At 41.7% G+C, this 24,494-nt stretch overlaps 2 protein-coding genes across 5 annotated transcripts in view; one reads left to right on the top strand and one right to left on the bottom strand.

The window, feature by feature from the left end:
- The window catches only part of pabpn1 (poly(A) binding protein, nuclear 1), a 55,561-nt gene that overhangs the window by 6,568 nt on the left and 24,499 nt on the right, over nucleotides 1-24,494 (top strand). For 2 of the 4 annotated variants that reach the window (XM_079490200.1, XM_079490203.1), the window contains exons 2-7: nucleotides 4,867-4,975; nucleotides 5,640-5,707; nucleotides 6,315-6,421; nucleotides 7,406-7,493; nucleotides 9,062-9,234; nucleotides 15,389-16,130. In XM_079490200.1, coding sequence (XP_079346326.1) covers nucleotides 4,867-4,975; nucleotides 5,640-5,707; nucleotides 6,315-6,421; nucleotides 7,406-7,493; nucleotides 9,062-9,234; nucleotides 15,389-15,578 — 735 coding nt within the window. In that variant the 3' untranslated portion in view covers nucleotides 15,579-16,130. Of the gene's footprint in view, nucleotides 1-4,866; nucleotides 4,976-5,639; nucleotides 5,708-6,314; nucleotides 6,422-7,405; nucleotides 7,494-9,061; nucleotides 9,235-14,182; nucleotides 14,796-15,388; nucleotides 16,131-24,494 lie in introns of those variants that run through there. The other 2 variants (XM_079490201.1, XM_079490202.1) reach the window with 2 other exon arrangements.
- Nucleotides 18,869-24,157, bottom strand: ngdn (neuroguidin, EIF4E binding protein). Its single transcript, XM_079490199.1, has 11 exons — nucleotides 24,049-24,157; nucleotides 23,742-23,801; nucleotides 23,422-23,493; nucleotides 22,681-22,818; nucleotides 22,215-22,299; nucleotides 21,615-21,667; nucleotides 21,225-21,345; nucleotides 20,115-20,289; nucleotides 19,424-19,577; nucleotides 19,174-19,237; nucleotides 18,869-19,073 (listed from the first exon to the last, which is right to left on the bottom strand). The coding sequence occupies exons 1-11, from the start codon at nucleotides 24,112-24,114 to the stop codon at nucleotides 19,054-19,056; spliced, it is 1,008 nt and encodes a 335-aa protein (XP_079346325.1). The 5' UTR covers nucleotides 24,115-24,157; the 3' UTR covers nucleotides 18,869-19,053.

The following is a 24,494-nucleotide window of genomic DNA, read 5'->3' as shown; positions in this document are numbered from 1 at the left end:
GAGTGTAATACAATGCATTATGGACAGATGTCTATGCATTGTCGAAATGCTCCCTTTCGTGCATGCAACAATTGTGGTAGGCTACATTATTGCATTTAGCTCCCCTCTTTTTTTTTAAGTTACCAAACTTTTTCACCTGTTCCACTTCCAATCTTCCACCATACTTCCACGGCAAAACGATGACGAACCACGCAAGTTCGCAACCACCCGTCGCATCCCAGCCCCCTTATAGCGAGTGGCCCATAACGTCAGCCGCTGCCGCTATACCCGATAACAGACTCGACAAGCCAAACGCTTATTGATACTCTACGATAAATGCCGAACCGGGTTTGTAATGGACCTGATTTTCGGGCTCCATCCCTAATTATTAGGTTCCCAAGTTGCATCGCTCTCAAGTAGGCCGGTGGCCAACGGGCACGTAGCCACGTACAGGTCTAGTGTTCATAAACGAGAGCTTTCTTTTTACGTTTTTCAGTAAACTTAGAACTGAGGCTGATTTTAAAAAATCCTGATCTAAGTTCTTAACTAGACCTCAACTAGGAGGAATTTGAAGGAGGGGAGGGAGGGGAGGGAGGGGAATGCATTCAAGAGGGAGGAGGCAGCAAAGGGGAAAGCCCTATCCCCCAGGCACTGTACTTGGCCTGGGGGACCTCCAAGAGCTTGGCTTCATTGACTGGACATGAGGGAACAGCAGGGGACCTACTGTTAGAGAAGATCAGAGAGGTAGGGGAGCCAGATTGAGTGCCTTGTAGGTGGTCAAAAGGATTTTGTACTGGATTCTTTGTTTGACTGGGAGGTTGTGGGGCACAGTTTAATGTCTTGTTTTCATTTCATTTTTTTTATTTCGCACATAGTGTAACACAATACAGTACAAATCATAATAGTTAACAATTAATTTGTCTTTCATAATTAATTTGTCTTTCATACAGTATCTGATACACCTATGACGAAAAGGAGCAGGAAGAAGAATAAATTCTTATAAATACCTGCCCCCTTAAAACTCGTCCTAGGCAGTCAATGAGTTTTAATTGGAGTGAAGTACTTTGGAGGTGGTGCCTTTTTTTCTCCTTTTTTACCAGTTTAATCACCAAAGCCTATGAACTGGACAGATTTGTGAGTGCATGTGCGCCCAAAATGGGTGCAATCTGAAGCCCTAAACTAATCAAAAATTAGCATGGTAATACTTTTCTTGTAAAGAATTATGCTCAGACGGGAAGCGACATTCAGTCAGTCACAACTTGCCTCACCTCAACATGAGGTCATGTGTGAACCTGCCTATCCAGTCCACATTGTGAGTAAGCCATCACTACACACAAACACACAGGGTCAGCTTAGGCTGCAGCAGCCAGCCACTGGCATACTATTACTGATTGCTGCCATTGTGACAAGCTCATTCATTAAACTCCCTTCTCCAGATTTGGTGTTGACGGACCAAGGCCTCTGTATACGTGGTTTCAAATTCATTCATCACCGTTGTTTGAAATGTCTGTAATCTCTTGTTAGACATGAGGCCCCCTTCCTCTTTTTTTAAGATCTGTTTTTATTGTGCCATGTTTTGGGGGACTATATTAGTATTTTATTTTGCAAATGCTGTTCCCCGTTACTGAATTAGTCGGAGGAGAGATAAATAACTTTATCCTTTCTAGTTGACTACTACAGCAACTGTACGTTTTTGACAGCAAAGCCTTGTTTATAACAAATCCGTAAAAAATGAAACCCATCTACTGTAGCTGATTGGAATGCACTATCCACTGTCTGGATACTGCAACTTGTGTCAGTTATGTTTACACCAATCAAAGTGCGATTTGAACTAAGTTAGCTGCCTGTCGAGCGTAGAGTCTCTTTAGTTACGGGAGAGAGTGAGGGGTGGCTGATAAAAATATTTTGGCAAATCTCCCAATCTTACTCTGTATATTTGTTCTATATATGTTTCAGTATTGATCAACCAAAAGGCATAGTTATGTCCAACACAGCTGCTTAAAAAAATATCCATGATGTCAGAGAGGGTTGCATCGCACGGCAAGTGAACCAAAACCACTAGCAGTACTAGCAGACAACGGAGACAACTGTGTTGCTGTCTTGCTGAGTGCTGATTTATGTGCGATCCCACCCCATGCAGGGGTTGACACTAAGGTCTTAGAGGCACTTGCCTGTCGGGCAAATACATGTCATGTTCTACTTGCCCTCAGGCCATATCCATTTGCCCCAAAAATATCGTTAATTAGTGTCAACCAGACTATTGTAATTGTAACACTTTATTAGTGTGGTTGCCTATGGGCCCGTCACCTTTATTTCTTTCTTACTCCCGCTACACACACACAGTGATCAGTATCTTGCTCGCACAGTGCCATGCTGACTGACAACACATACATCAAATTCATGGGTCATTATTCATTTTGGCAATAGAAATCAGTTTCTTATTGATTTTTATGGAAGGGTGCAGAACTATTTCCATACAGTATAAATCACTTCTATTTTCCGCATGTTCTATATTCTGTGGCATAACATGGCGTACAGTGGAACACAATGATACAATATAGTGTAACAGCAATAGCAAAATTTGTGTGCAACAAGCAGCAACATAATTTGTTTCATATACAAATGTGGGTTTCATCTGTACAGATTGTTCCCAATTACCAAGCCCTATGACAACATGGTAAAGTCCCTGATTTGTGGTGCTGGTGGAGCACTGAACATGCATGCAGTCAATCACCTGAATGAGGGTCCATCTGACTTTCAACTGAATTTGGGGCAGAGACTCGGAATTGGCATCCATGGATTGTGTTGGCCCGGCAGCGACCGGGCCAACACAATCCATGGCAACATGGGGATGATCAGTGTTCCCTTGGGGATGCTGTAGCCCTTGAAGGAGATGTCTTTCCGTCCCATCCCAAAGTCTGAGGGTGAAGCAGCGGAGCTGGCGATCTCCGTTGATGATCATTAGACCATATCCCCGGGTAGCTCTGGTGAAGAAGGGTGGTGCACCCCAGCCTGCAAAGTCATCGGCCTGCTCCACCAGGGCCTCCTTCACTGCGTCGTATCCCACCAGGAACACGGCTCGCTTGGGCCCCAGGTACACAGTCATCACCGGCCTGTAGGTCTCACTGAGCTCAGCCAGGCTGTTTAAATGGGGCTTGTTTGTCCAGCTGGTGGAGGTTTCCAACGAGAGGAAGCGCCTTGGGTCCAGGAGGCAGGCGGCACTGTTTACGCTTCTTCACAGCAATCACCCAGAGCAGAGCCAGCAATGAGAGATGATCCATAACTCTCTTTACTGGATAATGTCACTTAGAATCCTTTAATAGCAGTCTTACTGTGGCTGCGTGTGTCCCACTGGCTGTTTAAAGCAGACTAAATACAACTAGCATGTTTATTCAGATCCAGGCCGATAAGCAAGCCTGTTGGACTGCAGTTAGGGGTCAACATTACATAACTCCCTGGCGCCAAAACCACACCTCCTGGGCATCGATTCTCAACCTTTTAGAATTGAAATATGCGAAATATATTTGGGGGTTACAATTATATTTTTAATCAGTGTTAAAACACGAGAGTTAACACTGCATAAAATGTAACCAACACAAACGGCACACAGAACAGAAGGTAAATGTAGCGTACATGGTATGAATGTTTAAACGGGTTCAAAGGTCAGGGAGAACAGGTGTGTTTTTGAGTCTGGATGTAAAAGTGTCCAGAGAAGAGGGCGGGGCAGACAGGGTAGGTGACATCATCTTGGTTCAGCTGGGTTCGCGGGACCGTATGAAGCATCTGGGGGAGAGGGACTTGGTAGAGGGACACAGAGCACTCTGACCACGTTCAAGACAGTTATATCTCATGTTGTGTTTATAGAGAACTAAAGACTGTTGCATTCCCACTCAAAATGTGTACTTGCCCGTTCAGGCAACCTGGTAGCAAACTTCACTTGCCCGACCATTTTATTTACCTGCAGTTGTTAATGTCAAACCCTGCGCATGTCGTATAAAGTTCATTATTATATCACAAAGTATTTGAAGTTGTGAAAGGATCCGAGCTGGCTACGGAGAGAAAGTAAAACGCTGTCTGTGAATGAGACTGTATGTGACTGTCAGAGCTAGGCAGAGATCGAGTCTGGTATATTTCGGCAAATGAGTTTCTTTTGAAAGATTCCTAGTGAGAAATGTATGACAACACAAAAATAATCTCTACAGGAGACAGGAGTAGAATATACGCAATATGTACCCTCATACACATATACATTGCATTTACATTGCAATTGTTATCATTTGCTAATCAAATTATATTATCCAAATGGTCTTTAAAGGTGAACAAAAACCACAGCTGAAGATGTGATGTGAATCAGTGTAGGGTCCTCTGGAGTTACCTCTGTCTCAGAGAGATTGCTGGTTGACAGACAGCCAGGACCAGGACACATTTTTAAATCCTGGCCCAAGATATTTCATAAATTCTACCATGTGTTTACGTAAACCGCAATGTTATGATGATGATTTTTATTCATAAAAAAAACCCCTCAAATTTAGGTGGGTGCGCCAAAAAGCGTTCTTGTCCTACAAGATTTTAAAAGTTACATATTGATTTGGAATATTTAAAACTCATTTGAAATATCCCAGCCTTGTGTTCTTACGACTCTTGTCTCTACTAGACCAGAGGAACTGCTCCGACAGTGACACACACCACAGTGCTCGCATGGAGCAGCCTCGCCTCTCATTCCCAGTGAGACAGTTCCTCTCCGCAATTGACTTGTATATCGGTGTCAGCCCGCACCCCATGTAACACCGGACACCGCAGCAACCCTAGTGTGGACCAATTGGACCATGTCCACAACTGCACAGCATGTATTGATCATACCATTGTGCTATTGTTTTCTTTGTTCAGGAGCTGGAGGCTATCAAAGCCCGGGTCAGAGAGATGGAGGAAGAGGCGGAGAAACTAAAGGAGCTTCAGAACGAGGTGGAGAAACAGATGAACCTTAGCCCTCCGCCAGGTAAGAGTCTGGAAAACAAAGTGCCAATACAAGGTCTGGGTTTATATGTAGGTCTGTCGGGGTACCAATGGTTTGGGTGTATGTTATGGAAACCTACCAATATGCCAGTTACTACATAGGATTGCATTGATTTCTGGGTGTTGGTCCAGAAGGCTAATTATGTAACACTGGCAATTAACCAATTCTTGGATTTAATATTTAAAAAATGTAAGGATTAATGTGTGCCGATGTGTATTAGCTCTGGGACGGTACATGTGTCTATGGCAGTCAACTATTTCCATCAGCAAGGAACATGTCCATCATAAGCAGCAGCTGGTGCTAGTGGAACCCCATGCATAACATGCGTAGAATCTGTAGACAAGCAAAGTAATTTTTTTTTTCTTTTTTTTTCTTTCTTATTAAAGTCTGTTTCTAGTGTTCCTATGTAAAGCGCTTTGGGTATTTAGAAAAGCGCTATATAAATTTGAGCTATTATTATTATTATTATTAAAGAGGCTTCTCTGGATCCGTATCCTGGGTGTAGCCCACTCAGGATACGGCTCAATGAAGGAGTTACAATTAAATGATTGTGATTAAATAACTGTGCTATTAGTCATGATGATGGGGGTTATTTCCTTGGCATTGATCATGGATGTAGAAAAAAACATTTCTCCCTTTTGTCCAGCCGGTCCTGTCATCATGTCAATCGAGGAAAAGATGGAAGCAGACGGCAGATCAATTTACGTTGGAAATGTAGGTCACTACTCACTTATCTTAGTTTTTGTCTCAGTATAATTAATAATAATCTTCATTTCAGGTTCAGGTCAGGTTTAGCTACATTTCCCCTATTAATTGTGTTCACGTTTTGTGTAAGGCATAATTTGAGACAATTTCTCACAAAATAGATGTTGTAGAATATAGCCGTCATTGACACATCGCCTCAATGAATAGACCTGTCTGTGGGTGGGTGTGTAAAATACAAGCATGCCATCCCAACACACCAGCTTTTAAAGTTGGCACATTATATTCAAAGTAAATGGAGTAGTAGAGTAGTTTTAAACATTATGTTATAATCGAGCTATTGAAAAATAGCAGATCTACAAGCTCATAGCGCGGCACCGAGTGGCACGCTATGAACTTAACGGCTGATTCGGTCTGGCTTATTAGCCAGGCTAATGAACTTGTGTCTGCTATTTTTGAAAAATCGTTAAAATGTGCCTCAAATCTTTCCAAAAATTGTCATGATTTAGAAAACTTTTTTTTTTAAATTTCGACGTCAGGCCTGAATGGGTTAAAGTGATTTGATACGCGCATGAGTGTTTGGTTGTGAATGAGACCTGTAACCTCTCCCGTCTTTCAGGTCGACTATGGAGCCACAGCAGAGGAGCTGGAGGCTCATTTCCACGGCTGCGGTTCGGTCAACAGAGTCACCATCCTGTGTGACAAATTTACAGGGCATCCCAAAGGGTAAAGATTAATAATATATACATCATCTTGTCCTGCATCCTTCCAGGAAACAGTTTGTCCTACAGGGTCACATTAGCTGGCCAAAACAAAAAGTCAGCCATGCAGATCCAAGTAGAGTGTGTCAAATTATGATTAGTTATCTCCTGTCAAAATGGCACACAAGCTTTCCATCCAAAGAAGAAAATCACCATCATTCATGTTCCTATTCTGACAGAAGCATTTGAAAATTGTGAGAGGCAACAGTCTGGAGCTCTGATCGTGAGCAAGCGATAAAGTTGAAGTGAATCTGCTCAAATGTATCCTAATATATATAGAAATCATCTAAGCATAATATAGCTTACTGCTTAGCAGAAATGGAAATAAATAATGAAAATATAAAGATATTTTAAAATATATTTTTGTGAAAGGAAATGCCTGATTCCTTACTTGAAATTTGGAGATTGTGGAATAGTTGTCTGGCTACATGAGACTGGGGAGGGGCAGTCCCAGACGGCACGACACATGCACGTTATAAGTATAATTTTATCACCATAAATTTCACTGTGTAGGCATAGTTTATGAATGGAACACATTGATAAAGGTCCCCCCTGCTGCGTTTCCAATTGCTGCGGATGACAGTGTGAAGGCAAACCGCAGCAAATTAAATATGCAAGAATCCCAAATTCTCCGCCCATTCGCATTGAGTCTACCGAAGTATTAGGTGGGAATGTGACATAACAATACTTTTGAAGTTACTGGGTGTTGTGACTTTAAAGTGATAACACTATGGGCCATAAGCATATTTGTGTTTGGTATAAGGTCTTGGTATTGTTGTTCCTTAATGAAGTAATTCAACAAGTGCACCTTCATGTTCCACATTTTTTCATGTTACCGATATGAAAATGGGTAAGCAATAAATGATATGTAATGTTTTGGTGAATAATATTATTGCATTGTTGAAAGATGTGTTAAGAGTGCATTCTAATGTTATGGCTCTTTCTTCAGGTTTGCCTATATTGAGTTTGCAGACAAGGAGTCTGTTAGGACGGCCATGGCTTTGGACGAGTCCCTGTTCAGAGGAAGGCAGATTAAGGTGAGTTTAAAACGGGCTCACTGCATTATTTGGGGGAAGGTATCAAGAAATGATTACATTTTCTTTCCTCGCATAAAAAAGCCATTATAAAAAGCACAATAACTATTAATCCAATGTTGAGAAATTGGTTTTGACAGTAGAGGTAATGCAACAGGCATCGGAAAAGCATGGGACAAAGGCTTTCTTAATTTATAGTAAAACTATTTAAATCAAAGGCAACCATTTAGTTTCATAGTGGAAACAATGCAAAGCATCTACAAGCTCTCAACAGAGATGATGCGTTGTGACCTTGCTTGTAGATCGGCAGTTTTTTTGCGAAACAAAATGGGCCTTGAGTAATACGTGGTTAATCAGAGTAATCTATTTAGTCGATTTATTTAAAAAATATTTGAATTGAAATATTAAGCACAGTATCCACATAATAACTTGCTTCTCAATTATTCAATTAATCAAAAAAGTAACTGATGGTATAATGACCAAAGGTTTGGGTGGATCTATGCAGCCTTAGTATAATCTAAGCCTAGTCTAATTTACTAAAATCTAAAGACTAAAGTTTAGGAACTGAAATTCCTATCTGAGTCGGAATAGAATGTTGCAGCGTGTCATGCACAAGAACCACTGAGCTACTCAAGTAAAAATGTCAGACAATTTGATTTGATTGCTAAATTTGCTATGCAGGTTTGGGGTTTATTTCAATTTGTCAGCCGTGTGAAGACCAGTGAAGGTTTATGGAAGCCTTTTTTTTTGAGTGGTACAACCACTCCATTACAGACCTATGTGTGTCCCTGGGTCCGTCCCTGGATGGATGGCTGCCTGGCTGGGTCTGTCCGAGGACGAAAATAGCTGGGTCTGTCCCTGGCTGGCTGGGTCTGTCCGAGCACGAAAATAGCTTGTTTGGTTTTCACAACCAAGTGTCACTGTTGCGCAGCCTAACACACACACACACACACATATATTAACTGTATATATGATGATTTGGAGTGGTACAGTACAGTAGAGGGACCTCCACACGGTAACTGTAATTTCTTAACCATTCCGGACACGGGGAGGCTCGCCGGAACCGTGCCGGCGCCCTGGTCGTGTTCCTGTGGGTCTGGAACTTCCAGGGACCCCCCCCCCTGGGGACCCCCACACGGAGTTGCACCACTCACTTCACACTGGTGTGATTTATTTCCTTTTTTTGGGGACCTCTCAAACCTTTATGTAGAGAATTGTTAATGGAGTCCCCTTTAGGAGGGACAAGCAAAGGCTGCTGTATTACCAGGTCCAGGGGGGGTACTGCTGCAGTGCCGAGGTGAGCGTAGAAAAATATACACTGTGCGCTCGGGATAGGAGCTGCTCACTTCACCTTCGGATGCTTGTAGCTGTACGGTCTGATGCTCGCTCAATTCGTATGAATTCCAAGACAGTCAAACTTAAAAGTGGAAAATCACCTTTACTTTAAGACATCTGGCTAATTCTTATCCTGCCGTATGTCAATATTTTTTCCTCCCCTTATGGACACTGTCTTCATTTTGACAATGGTGTCACCTGTGTGCCTAATTAACCTCCCTTACTCTCATCCTCAGGTCGGCGCTAAGAGAACAAACAGGCCAGGCATTAGCACCACAGACCGCGGCTTCCCCCGGGCACGTTTCCGTTCACGGGGCGGTGGTGGTGGTGGTGGAAACTTCTCCTCGTCGCGTGCGCGATACTACAGCGGCTATACGGGAGCACCCAGGGGCAGAGGACGGGCCTTCAGGTGAGCCAAAGCCGAGACGACCCACTTTACATACAGCACTCCCTGGGGAGCACAAGACACACACAGACACACACCACCTTCTCACACACTGTCTCTGACACCAGAGAGGGAGAGAGAGAGACAGAGAGAGGAAAGGGCCAGCATGGAAGAAGAGGAGCCATTCTTATTGCCCATAGAGTTGTGATCTATTGACATCTGCTGTGTGAATTGGATCACAGTCAAGTGCAGATGTAGTGTTTCAGGTAAACACTTTTCTAACAGACTGACCCATGTTGTCTCCCCTTTATTGCTCTACCAGGAAATGGCAGGGATGGAGCTATGGGTGCAAATGTAAAGGAATGAACAGCCTTGGAGGAGTCAGCATAGGGTATGCCAATTAGTGGCTTTTCCATTGCATAGAACCGGCGTGACTTGACCAGCTTCGTTTTCTACTGCAGATAGAACCCCCTCAGTGTAGCCGGTTGTCACAACGTCCAGCCTTCTCCAAAGGAGTCCTAAACAATGTTAAAGCTGTCTGGACACAATCTATTTATCGTGTACAGTTAAATTATAGCTTAAAACGTATAAAATTTTCGGTAAAAAATGGGGCATGCAGTTACTTATTATTTCATTTTAGACTTAGTAGTTTGTAGTTTGAAGTAACAATATTTAATAGCTTCTATACAGTATTCGGGAGTCCATACTGTCACAATTAATGTAATCGCCCTAGTGACTATTCTCTCACACCGATGAGTTGTCTGCAGTGTTTTTACATCACCTTTTGGTAATGCCTCAGCTCACTTCGAACCTCGATGGAAGTGATACCAGAAAGGTGCTTTTTCTTAGAAAAACTGAAAAGGCGAGTTGAGTTGAGCCGAGCCTGTTCTATGCAATGGAAAAATGCCAATCGTATGAAGTTAGAAATGTAAATAAGTATCATATTTCTGATATTTGTGGCTCTTATCAGAAGAGTGAGAGTTCGTCGTAAAGATGGTAGAGAAGAGGGTTCATATGTAAAGGCCAGAGAGGTGAAGTATGTGAAGGGTCAAGAACATTTAGACAAATGTTTGGCCATTTGGCCAATTACTGTTCTCAGATGTTGATCATATAAAAGATATATAAGATTACTTGAGTAATGATTCCTGGTCATTATGTATTTATTTACCCTTGTAAAAAGGTAAATAAAATGGCATGTGGTTCATTTTGGATTTAAATGCCTTTTTTATATGCTTGATAACTTGAGCTTATTTTAAAGTAAACTATTCCTCCTATATCAATTGCATATACATGCACAAGCAGTCCAGAATGTCCCCAATATTCTGGGGTGAACATTTGGTGACAATGGCAGATATAGAAGCAGAACTCACAACACTTTGTGTAGTGAGTTAGTAGTTTGGCCGTCTTGGCAAAGAGATTTGTTGTAGATGTAGGGGCCATAGTATCCGGTCATTTAAGTATATTGAGTTTTAAGTGGTTTGAATCACATCACACCAGTGTTGGTTGTAGTTGACTAGGCTTTTTGCATGCAACATCACCAACCACTACTCTTTTCACTGAAGTCAAAGCAGGCTCTCTGTGCACAGCAATATGCTCTCTCCCAGGTCATACTACATGAACAACTTTCATGTTGTTCAAGTATATTGTACTCCATGTCACAAAAATGCCTCGATGGATATCCTTTCTATTATACTCCAAGTAGGAGTTTAATAGTGACTGTTTGTGTTGGGCACTTACTTATGACATCCTGTTGGTAATTTTCCTATGGATGATTTTTTTTTTTTAAGTTTATGAAAGTGATATGCTGTTTGGTTCCTATAGTTGCCTAGAAAGCAACTACTCTGCTCTTATCCTATATAAACCATTGGAGAGCATTTTCCCCCCTTTCATGCCCCCTATATATTAATGTAAAGCCTGGTGAAGATCAGAGTGCTGTGCACAGGGTTGGCTTTGACCATAATGTTTATTGTACAGTCTTCTATAATGATTGGAACGGAAAGCTCTTTTTGCTTCACTGCACACATCAGTAATGGGGTGTGGGTCTCACTGCCAGGTTACTCTGTCTCTCTTTCTGTTTGAGCTTCCATTGTAGCCTGAATCTCACAGGGCCAATTGGTGGGACCAACTGAAAATGCTAATGGAATGTAATAATAAAATAAAATCTGTTCTTTGAAAGAGTGGATGGTATTTTCTGCAGAAACTTTGGTTATACATTTTCATGTTTAGGGTGACTATGATCAACATGCATTGTGCTGGCCCAGGCTAGTCATCCGTGTGTATGTTGAGAGACTAGTCTACTGCGAGTCTCAACATATATGCTTCTTGTGGGTTGAGTTGGAGCTGTGGAGCCATGTTGTACTATATTCAGACAGAAGCTGAGTTCAGCATGCCAACTCTCACACACAGCCCAGTTTTGAGATGGGAGATATTTGGACAAAATCATGCCAGTCACCGCAAAGCACTTAGAACTTTATTTTCTGAATCATGATGAAGATTTGGAAGCACAGCTGTATTGTTTTCTAGATAGAGCAGCAGTAATTGTGCAGTGGGGTTGAGGAAAAGCAAAATAGTTGACATGGCTTTCAAGTACAGACTTTTATTCAGCCTTATTCTTTTTGGTTATACTTTTGTTTGGAATCAGTGGAAGAATATTTGAGACAAAAAAACCCAACCTAATAACCAGAGTGCCCACCATCAAATGAAATATCCGCCAGAAAGTGTTGGACTTTCCCCGTCATTCTTTTGTGAATGTAGGCGTCTGAGCCTCAAGGTCAGTCTCTCTAATCACTCTGTGTACTTACCCCAACCACTCCTACACATACCAAGAAAGTTAAGAAACCCTAACCCAGCCAATTTATACACTGGGATTTGGTCTCACAGCAGAACAAGGCACCCCTGGTGTCGAGCAGAGGCTGATAGGAAAATAATCTAATTCAGGTACTGGGATTTTATTCACAACTCCCAGAGTTCAGTGTGTCAACTAAGCATTCGTTTAACCTCATAGGCTCTCTGCAGGATTGATTAGATCCACAGGATACATCTGGCATCTTGGAATTTAGCGCATCATTGTTCACTGCACTAAACTTCTAGATCTGGTCATATTCAACATGGATACATTTGTGATCGTGATAGGCCAATGTTGGTACATAAAATCATCAGGCTCTACTAAAATTACAAATAAGACTTGGATAACTGCTGTTGCCATGGTTACTCCTTTGTTTATACATAATGTGATAACAGTGTAACTGCATCACCAGCACAGCAGACACCAATCCTGTCTTGTATCGGTGTGCTTTAGGGAAGGTTGGGGATAACGATGCAGCGCATTTGCCATCACCCTCCAATCATGTAAACACATCATCCACTGATGATACAGCTTCTATCCACTCACTGGACATGGCAATCTGAAGCATTCTCCACAAATGGGTGCCCAGAGGCTGTTCCATTTCGTCTGGCTTTGTTCCCGTTCTTTTAGCACTTCCCCCTTGCACAGCAGAGCTGAAGAACTTACTTGTTGCTCTGTAAGTAGTCTGTCACCAGAGGCGCCGTAGTACTGGTAGTTGAGAATGGGACTGTTCCACTCCTGAACTTGTTGGGCGGTCTGTTTGATGTGTTGCTTTGTCTTAATCCCTTGTGAGCTTTGGGAGATTTAACATGACTTGAAATGCACAGATAGTTCACATTGAACTGTCTAACACTGATTTACTGTGCATCAAATGGTGACATTTATGTTTAACACTATAGTCTGTCCCTTTATAATTAAATTAATTAACAGGATTCCATATAGCATCTAGTTTGCCCGCAGGATTCCATATGGCACCTAGTTTGCCACTGGAAAGCTTTTTCTGTCTACTGTCTAGTTTCATGGAGAAGGCTGCCAGCTAGTGGTGTTGGATAGCATTAGGATACCTGATAAAGGTTGTGAGACTGAAACGTTGTAACTCAGCTTAATAAACTGCTGCCATATAAGTGAAGACTGTTGCCTGCTCCGACGCACCTGTAGGTGTGCAAAATGACCTTTTCTACAAAGGATTAGTGTGCCTAAAATATTTCAAACCTTGACCTGGTTTACAAGGTCAAGGTTTGAAATATATTCGGCAAAAAAGGTCAACACACATCTACCTCTACAGCTTTCACTCCCGGAAATGAGGGTTCATTCCTGCAGCCTGACCTCAGCATCTAGTCTAACCAACCACTGTGTTCATGTGGCCACTTGGTGGGGTGTTTGTGTTACTGCTGGATATGTGTTGATTTTTGAAGTGTGTATGCAAAAGAAAGTTGTGGTGCTGCAGTCCTATTACGTGAAGTCTGTCACCCAAATTGTATTATGCATGTGATTCCCTTTTTCTTTTATTCCCTGTATGTGTTTTGCGCTTATGTGTTTTTGTGTGTGTGAGACTGTGTGTGTTTGTGTGTCCTGCTGGGGGTATATGATTGGTGCTGTTTGTCCTCATGGTCTCTCCTTACAGTGACCACTCCCCCAAGAGGCGGCTCTCACACAGAGAGAGAGAGACAGAGAGAGAAAGAGGGAGAGAGTGCCTTTGCTGTCCCCTCACACCCACACACTAATCAATATCCTAATCTATGCAAAATTACACACACTTTTTTTTCCCTCACCATTGGCAAAGCTGCTTTCAGCTTCTCTTCAGCCTATGATTCTTCCAATATGAGCTGTTATGCAACATCCTGTTAAGACTAAAGGCACGATACCGTTAAAATGGTATTTATGTCTATAATAGTGATTGGTGAACATTTCCTGTTAAACACTTATGTATTTTAATATGTACTTTAATTTCCCCCTTCTCAGTTTACCTCAAGGACTGTAATTTCCACAGACCATGCTTCTGCCCTGCAAGTGCATACACACCTACACATATTTATATATGGCTACAACACACCTGGAAATTGGTGTTCCGTCTTCTTAAGCAAAGCAGAAAAAAACTCACCCTCTTTTTCTCTCTCTCTTTTCCAGGGGCCGAGGGCGAACAACATCGTGGTATTCCCCTTACTAATACACACCCCCCCCCCTCCCCTCCCACCACCACACACACTTTACTATCTCCCCAACCTTCCCCCCCCCCATTGGTTCCCTTTTAAATACTAAATGAATGAAAAGGAAAAAAAAAAAAAGTCTCCCATCCCCTTTTCCCCTATTCAATAAAGGAAGACCCCCCCAACCCTCCCTCCCTTCCTCCCTCCCCCCCAGAAGAAAAAAAAGACAAAAAAGGAAAAAAAAGAGAAACCCCCTTCCATCTGGACAGAGAGACTGACTGGCCGCGGTGTGCGATTGTGTGTGAGCGTGCGTGTGCAGAGGGTGAGGCGGTCACAGCTGGTAAGGTATCTGCTGGCCGTGTGGGGAGAGGGGAGCGTTGGAGAATTTGGTGGCTTACGTATGATCATGATTTATTATTTTCCATTTTTTTGTTTTGAGGTGTGGGGGGCGTGGGGAAAAAAAAGAAGAAAAAAAAAAAAGAGTGAGGGAAGTTGATGGTATCTCAGGCTGCAGATGTGTCTCCTTTAGTCTGGCTGTGACCTATTGCTTTTTACACCATCCACCAACACAGCCCTACTCCACTCACCCCACCTCCACTACACCCACGACCACAAAACAAAAACAAAGCGAAGACAAAAAAAGAAACTTTAAAACAACAAGAAACGGATGTTTATGATTATCTGTTTTTAATGTACTGTAGCAAACTATGTTTTTGTTTTATTAGTTTGTGATATTGGAGTACATCACCACCCCTTCTCCTACCTCCTCTTTGTCTTTACTGTTCTTTGATCAGTGCCACCCCTAACACCCCCCCTCCCCCCCCCCCATCACCTCCCCCCTATCCATTTAATCCATCGTTGGCTTAATCATGCCCCCAACTTGTGGCCTACATATGTATGTATTATCCACTGTCATGTGGACCGTGTTTGGCAGACTCCCACATGCATGTTCGTTTTTCTTTTTTTCAGACTGCACCCCTCTCCCTTGTTTCTCCCTTTAAGTCTATATCTTACTTCATGGCTGGAGTGCCGCCTACTTTTTAAAATTTGTACTTTTAGTATTACTTGCGTTTCCCTCCTCCCATCCATCCCATCCCTCCCTCCTTCAATCGTTTCCTCGTCACCTCTCCTCTGTCCTCCCCCTTCCTCCTCTCTCTGTATATTAGACCACTTCTTGTCGTTTCAGGTTTCAGGACCAGTGGAGGCTGACTACCCCTCCCCAGGTGGCGCAGGCCCCCCCCACTGTCTCCGCAGCGTCTCTCTCTCTCTCCGCTCCCGCTATGCACACTCACCCCATCTTGTCCGTGTGGGGGGGAGGGGGGCAGGGCGACCACAGGCCTGCCGCGGGGGGCATTTACTACAACAACAAACGTTGACGACGCTTTTACGTTTAATAACACGCCTCACTCACCTGCATATATACACACACACACACACACACACACAACAGTCCTACACATGAACACCCGAGGCAAACGGACAGACCGCACTCACACAATCAAAACCACCCGACACATAATTTATAGAGAGAGAGCTGAAGCCAAGATAGCTGAGCGGCAGGCAGGCAAGTTGACATGAGTGAGGAAGGCAGGACCAGAGAATGGGGTGTTTTTTGGGGGGTATCTAGGACCTGAGGGCACCCCCCTTTTCTGACTATGCGCAGTGCAGTCACGGCAGGTCTGAGAAAGGCCGAGGGGCTAATGGCTTTGATTATTAATTTAATATACTGGAGCAGGGCGGAGCTTTTATTTTTTTGGGGGGAGGGGTCAGGGGAGGGTTTTGTGTGGCAAGGTTTGTTTTGTTTTCGTTTTGTTTTTGAAATAGGGGAGTGGGTTTGAACAACAAAAAAAGATGTTTTGCTTTTTTATTTTTATTTTTAACCCATGAGTCTGTAATTAGAAAAAAATAAAGACATTGTGTAAAAATGATGTGTTGTGCGTGCGAGTCTTTTCTGGTTGAATGTCTAAAGGCTTTTTCAGACTGACGTGCCTAGTAAAACATTTTTAATGAGTTGTGCGTTTCATTTTGGAGGTTGAGGGGTATTTTCGCTGACCTGTGAAATTGTCGGGTGCACTCATTTGGTCAAGCCTGCGGGCGACTAGACCGAGATTGTGGTGAGTTTTTTTTTGTTTTTGTTTTTTTTAAACGTACATGGCCCACATGAGCAGAAGACGCCTACTTCACTCCCCTGTCCGTCTGAAAGGGCCTTGATGCTGGAACTGGCCAGAGTAGAAACATGTTAACTTTTTATGATCGTGATATTTGAACAACAAAAAAAGCGGCGGCCATTGCTGTGTGGTTAGTGGGGAGCCAGAGCCCCTGGTTGTCCCACGTACTATACCAGGTCAGCGATGTGTCCTTGAGCAAGACTGCCCCAAATTGCTCCCCGAGCGCTCACTGTCCTTGTTTATAGGATGGGTGAAATGCATATATATATATATATATACACGTGTGTGTGTGTGTGTATATACTAAAAATATTTTACAAATACAATTCTTGACAGCTTGTTTGTTTATTGAAATTTCAGATATTTTTTGGATGACAGCAAGTGTGACCTTTGTACAGTATAGGGATCATTTGATGTAATATTTTGTCCTTTAATTTCATGAGTCTAAAAATATCAGTATTCAGTATATTTGAAAATATTTTATATTTGGGAGAAAAAATATATATTTTCAAAAACCTAACTGGGAAATGTTTCAGGCAACAGTGATGTTTCAGATTCATACAAAAGTTCATCTGTGGCATAGGTCAGATTAATTTATGTCCTTCAAAGCTGGCTTTCATGTCTTTGCTGAACCAGTCTCCAGAGCCTGGCCATGTGAGGTCCTTGAGATTGAAACGTAATTGTGAAGTTCTTTTTTTGATTTCTCAAAATGTTCTCAGAATGAGAAACTGTGGCTATGCAGGGCTTAAAGTCCTGGGGATGGATTTCAGTCCTGAGGATTTCATAGGGGTCATTTAATGAGATCAGTGCAGATTTGCAAAAAAAATTCAGTCTGGGTTTTTTTTCTCTAAACCCTGGGCTATGTTTGGGGTCACACAATTCAGTATAACATCAGTTTCCCTAGACTAGAGCTATTTGGTTGTGTTGGTTAATTAATCTTCTGATGATACCAATCATTTGAAATCATGGAAATAAGACATGTTATACATGTTTAAGGGGGAAATTAAACATTTTCTTTGATAGGGTGATTGTGTTTTATGCTATAGATTTGTCTAATCAGACATGAGCAATGCTTTGAATTCTATATGAGAATATAGACAAACATTCTCAATGGGTCTGTCACTATTGGCCTATTGTGCGAATCTGCAGTGATTGGATCCATTTGTTGGATCATAAATCGATGATACCACTTTGCAGCAGACCATCGGCCTGGAGATCCCCCATAATGTTGGTGATTTCTGACAAATGGAACCATATACCAGCAGCATTCATTGTATGTTGATACAACATACAATCACAAAGCAGCACTACCCATTGTCACCAGTTTGGGATGATTCAGAGCTTGTTGGTCTGGACGATGACATGGCCATTATAAAATGCTTCATGCATGCCTATGTTGACATAGTATGACCTTATAGTGACACTCGTCCTGTCTGATGTCCTGGTGGTTCCTGTGGCAGAGTTGGGAGTCATCAGCTGATGCAGCACGTCAGGTCAGCCTAGGTGCTGAGGGCTTACCAGGCTTACAAAGGTTGGCTTCATCAGCAAACTCCCTCTTCCCATCTACAGACAGCATTGACTGTTCTGCATTGGTATGTGCACCCTTCAACATGTCCACACAACATTTCTCATGTAGCCTTGGACCAAGACTCAGATTTCTTTTATCAAGTCTGAGATGTCGGACTCAAAATAAACCTATGACAGTCTTGGTCCTATGCAGCAGCAACGCTAATTTCTCATTGTATTCACGTCACGATCAGTTTTACTGTCTCTCACACCCATGTTTGAACTGTTATAATTGAAATACATTTCCTTGAGTTAAATCTTGATTTGTTTGGACTTGCTTGTCTTTCCTTAGCCATTTTATAGTTATTTATATAATGTATACTCTCCAACAACCCCATCACTAAGAAGCATAGATAAGTCATGGCACGTACAGGCATAGTAGTAGTAGTAGTAGTAGTACTAACTATACTTTGCAGCTGAGTATTACTTTGGTCCACTGATTGGTATATTGACATTCCCAATACAATATAAAGTGAAGCACCTGCAAGAATATACAGCATACAAATTAACTTAAGCTGTTAAACAAACCTGGGTTTCCATAACACCTCAACAGTGACAAAGGCAGATCACCTCCATGCCACGTCCCATTGATGAAATAATTTGTTCAAAAGTAGCCCAGACCAAGTACTGACTGCATACATTAATAATATACTTTTCAGATGGTCGACATGTCTCGATGAAAAAAATCTTTTTAGCGGTCTCGAAAAATTATTTAGCGATAGGATGTTTAGATTTTCATGAGCGGTATGCCATAATCATCAAAAGGTTTTAAATACTTGAAAGAAATTGAACTTTTACAAAATATTTAAAATAAATTGGGAAGGAGCTACATCTAGTTTATCATCTGATTTTAAATGCACAATTAAATCTTACCAAGCTTCGTTACATGACGTCACAATTAAACATTCCAAAAATGTAGTCTAAATATTGCAGTTTTGGCTTTTGTATTATTTTATTATTTGTTTTGCTATAATTTCCCAAAACAATAGAAATAAACACATTTGAAATACCCATGGGAAACTACACTTTAATAAAAACCAATACAATTAAACATTTTGCATAATCTAATGCCGTTTGCCTTGTCTTCCGTCTTCCCCCAGCATCAGTGTTTTTTATTTCTATCTGGCTTTCTTGAAAGCTGAAAAGGACAGAAAAGGGGATGGTTATTAACTTAATGTTTTTTTTTATACAAATTACATTTGACCACGGTCTTGTTTCGAGTTTAGATTTATTATCACCTTTCCTTTTGGTTTTCTTCTTCATGGGATTCTTCCTTTTCTTAGGACGGGGATTATCTCCATCCTGCAGAGACATTCATCAAGTTGTCAAAAACAATACTGTGTCACTACTGTCATCATAACCGGGGGCTTGTTTTGTTTTCATGGACATAAAATGTGCACTGTGACCCCTCAAGCTTTCAAATGGAACAAAATGGCATCCATTCCGTTCTTTGCAATCAGGATCTAGTTAGTGTTTGGCTCAACTCACCTGTCTTCCCTCACCACCTGTCAGGGCTGAGATGTCACTGAAGTGTGTGATAGCATTGAGCTGACCGGACATTCCCATCAAGCCTCTCTTCTTAGCTTTCCTCTCACTCTTGGGCATGTTCAGACGAATCATCATCGACTCCTCATACTTTTTCCTGCGAAAAGGCGAAGATCATCTTAAACTAGATAAAGTGTCTCCAGGGCAGGTCAGGTTGTGGCCTCCTGGTGGTGCTATAATAGGCCAATATGAAAAGGGTGGCATTTCTTCTTACGCCTTGGATGGCAATTGGATGATTTGAGGCATTTTGTTCCAAAGATGTTTTGCAAAAATCCACCTGTTGGTGGCGCTATAACAGGCCAGTGTGAAAGGGGTGGGATATATTCCTCAGCCTAGTAGGAAAGTCTGTGAAAGATTTCACGTAATTGCATGCCGAGTTCATGATTTGAGGCTTTTTGTGGAGACAATTACTACTTGTTGTATTACAGTATTTGGTTAATGTTGCTACAATTTTGAGGAACGGCCAGGTCGGAATTTTACTCTCATGTACACGAGATGATACATACACGAGATGCAACACATTCAATCTTGAACGTGATCATAACATATCTTCTCCATTTACCACATTACACTTATATATTACTAGATCAATTGAATAATAGAACAGTGTGGTCTACATATAATAAAATGGCACCTGTGCTGATCATCACGGCTCTCCTTATCAGTCTGGAAGTCACGCCTGTCCCTGATCTCCTCGGGGGCATCGCTGTACTGCTGTCTCAGCTCCTGGATGAGGGAGCTCCGCAGTGCTACCCGACGCTGCCTGTCCGCATGCTCCTTCTTCTTGTCCGCTTCCGTCAGGTCACCGTCTGGACAGAGAGGACAGTATGAATGAATGGGGTGTGCCTGGGCTAGAAGCCAATGGGGGGGCACCAAGTTTTTAATACAATTTTGGGGTTATTTTTGGTCACATCAGGGACAATACCTACATTTACTGTAATTGGACAACATCATTTATATGACTACTGCAAATATTACGTTTACATTTTCAGTTTTTAATATTGCTAAAGGTCAACTAGGATTCCTCAAATCTATTTCACTTGCTACTTCTTTATAGTCTTTTTATATTTGATTGCTGTAATGTTTATGTTACAAATATAATGAACCATAAGCCTGATTGAACTGAGACAGATTGAACTGAAATGCTATGCTAAGTATTTCACAGGCCATGGCAGCAGTGGCTCTGGGGGTGAAACAGTTACCAGGTAGATCCCCAGCCCCTCATGGGTTACGCCAAAGCTCCACTGTAGCATCGGGCGTTCGTCAGTGGCGCATCAACGGAGGGAATGTTCCCTTTTTAATCAATGAAGTGCTCCCCTGCCGATGGTTGGATTTGGACGGCGTCACCCACCATGCACCATTTTACACTAGCATTGATTTCACAAAACAGTATTATCAGGTGAACAGAAAACTTTTTCACTATCTGGCTGACTTTCTAATCCTGCTTTGTGAAATACAATTTTGCCTTGGGGATGCCCCCCCACCCCTCTAAGGTTAATGGTAGGGGAAACACTGTTCATGGGTGTCCAACATAACAGAAATGTGCAACTACACTCTCTCTACGCACAAAGATTCCACAGGAGAAAGAAAGCTGCAGTGTTTTGGATCCGTCTACAGCAGCAAGTGAGAGGACCAGCACCACAGCAGCTGTCACTGCTCAATGAAACAATGGTGGCTCAATTTCAAACCTGTAAGATTATCCAGATGGCACCAGAACATTAATTGCATTGATGACAGACATTACCATAGTGCATTGGGGCAATCCTCGGAGGTACATATTTCCTGCCACTAGAGGGTGCAGGCGTCTTCGATTTAGAGGCTGCCTGGTTTCCATCTTCATCTTCAGACTCTTCTGATTCACTGAGCTGTGAGATTGACACACAGCAAAGGAGACAATAACGAACGGCCTGCATAACTTTCAAAGTCATGCAGTGATGTTCAGCTGGTACATCAAGAATTAATGATAGCACCTCGATGTTGATAGATGAAACACTTAAAACATATTTTTAAGAATACACCATTAACAATTCCCTGAACCCTGTGCAAAAATAAACAACCAAAACCTACAAAAGCCTGATAGTTGAAACAGTTACGGTATCTAGATATAATCGAAAGTACCAAGATAGAATCTTACTTTGCTGACAAGGTTCTCAGGATTAGGACGCAGCTGCAGTGGGTCATTTTCAGCTAAAATGGATTGAAAAGGGAAAATAAATGTTGATATATAAATATACTATACTGTATGTTAGGAACAGTCTGCCATGTTAAACCCATTGACAACTCACAGCATTGAGCATTCTTGACATTATTCCAAAGCATACCATGTGTTAGCGTTTTTTCTCTCTCCAAGGAAGCCGTTAATTTTAGCATAATAGGAATGTAAACCTGGCATGACATTCTAGACACACATAGAGGGTAACTATGCACGTGACATCATCATACCCGGACGTTATGCGTGAACGCCTACCGAGTGGCAAAAGAAAATCGTGTGAAGTGAGGGGCGCTCTTATCGCCATACATCATCACATTCCGTGGTACATACTAGCACGCCCCTCAAAAATACTTTCTGGCCTCGACAGCCCATACAACCAAACAGAAATGCAATCTGAATGCATTAAACAACGTTAAAGCTCACTTTGCCACTCACTCTATGCATGCACATACCCTATAGTATACACACTATTTTATATACACACCAGTGTTTTAATGAACAGATGTTTTATTTTCACCTCACCTAGGCTGCCAGTAACAGCTGCGCGCACCAGTTTATCAATCTGATATTTCAACTTGTGATCCAAGGGCCGCAACTTCTCCAGCACCTTGAAACAAGAGACACGATTGATGTTTAATGATATTTTTTTATGCATCAAAGTTGTACATTCATAACTGCAGGTTTCTCTAGTGAGCCTGTAATAAATGTGGTTGTTTAATGAAACAGAGGATAGAAGAGAGTGCTGGGACAGTTTGAGAGCAAGAATGTCTGTTTTGTTTGGTTGTTTCTATCTGTCACTGTTTGTTCTTTTTCTTGTTTATCGCATTTATATACCTTTTTTATTTGTATTCATCTGGAACATTTAATTATTATTATTTGTTATTTTTCATTTTATACTGCTTATATTCAGATTTTTTTTAAATACAAAATGCCTAATAAAAACAGTATTAAAAAAGAGAGAGAGGTGTAAACTAAGGAGAAATCCCACCGTTCTAATGGTGACAAGTCTGTCCAGGGCTCCACTCTCCTTGATTTGGCCTCCTTCTGTTTTGATGCTGATGAGGTGAGTGAGGTCTTGCAGGTAGAACAGCAGGAGGTGGTACCTGAGATCCAGAAAAGACAAACCCTGAGGCAGAGAGGAGAAGAAGATGAGAGGTACAGAAACGTATTAATCTCATGACATGACATAAGTCAACTAGAATTTTACAGAACTTTCAAATCCATACCATTAGTTTTGACCTGCTGATAGCAGATGCCAGTGTGCTTTACTAAGAAGATATTGGATGCTGCAAACAATACGCACTCTAAACCAGTGGTTTTCATCCTTTTTCATATCAAGGCCCATTATTTATTCAACATTTGAGCCACGAACCACCATTTGATAACATTTAGCCTCTCAGACCCAAAACTAAAGAATATTTTTGTATCGTTGGATAAGTTTTTGTCCACAATTCCATGCTGTATTGATGTTGCTGCCATTAGGAGAGAACAGGCAAAAATCAAGTAATGCAGATAATGCAGTTTAACATGAATGTAACTCCAGATCATTTTACACTCTCAAGACCGAGTTAAAGATCTAGAAGGGTCCATTTGGTTACCAACTTTCCATCATTTAGCTGGGGACCACCTGTAATACCCTCAAAGACCACTGGGTGGTGCCCGGACCACTAGTTGAAAACCACTGCTCTAAAGTAACTGATTCAAGTTTCCGAAAAAATGGTATCCCCACCTTTGTTGTCTTAAATGCTCCATCTTGGACCTTCTTTAGTAGCTCACGGACATGAGCTGTAACTGAAGCAACCTAAAAGGTGGTGTAAAACAGTCAGACAAATCATACAGTCAATAATTAACCCAGCTCCCACCCGGTGTGTTTGGCCACACCAAGAATGTGCACTCCCGAGTCCATTATTTCAGTTTGTTTCTTTTACATAAAACACCACTTGTTGATGTCATTCTAAATCACTGTAAGCCTCGATCTAGTCACATCGTAGTCACTTAATACTTATTTTTTGCGATACTGAAAAATAATAATATATACACACACATTACCTGTTCTGTGAGATTGTTTAATAGATTTACGGCTTTAGGTAAATCCCTTTCAATTAAATCCTGCGGGGGGAAACAAACATTAATGTGGCAAACTAATTTAACTGAATGGAAATGCTAGGATTTTCAGCCACAATGCTAACAGGGCTAATGGATATTACGTTCTTTATCTTTAGTATAAAGCTATTTTAACATAAACCTATTCAAAAGAACCTCGCGAACACGACAAAATATAGTAATTGATCTGGTATCTCAGATATCATAATTGATTACATTATAAACTAATTATTGTCATTTGAGTTTCACTCACGTTGTCTATGGAGGCAGCCATTTTGAAGTCATGCCGTGTGTGTACAGTACAGTACGGGAGCCGCATAGGAACGAATGCGCGATTATGTCTGTTCTGGGACTGACACAAGCACAACCATAGATATATATAAACACTAGATGGCTCAAGGCGGAGTTTCTGACGTCGTTCACCCGGCAGCCATCTTACTTCGGGGCTACAGTACAGTATGTTAAATGGCAGCTCAAACAGAAACAGTCATAACTCGCTCAAATCTTGACGGATTTACAAACGGGTTGGTTTATTACAAACGTTGTCAACGTGGCTATGATTCAGGACGCTTAATTTATGTTTTTTATATGAACGTCGTATAAAAGCATATAAGTATGCGGACGTCTCTGACGTTTATAACAAACCGAACCGTTTGAAAATCGGTTGAAAATTTAGCAAGTTATGGTCATTTAAGAGTA

The sequence above is a fragment of the Electrona antarctica genome (genome assembly GCF_951216825.1).
Source record: "Electrona antarctica genome assembly, chromosome: 20".
In the NCBI taxonomy this organism is placed as follows: domain Eukaryota; kingdom Metazoa; phylum Chordata; class Actinopteri; order Myctophiformes; family Myctophidae; genus Electrona; species Electrona antarctica.
The sequence above is the reverse complement of the archived record's forward strand: the minus strand, read 5'-3'. Positions and strand labels throughout refer to the sequence as shown.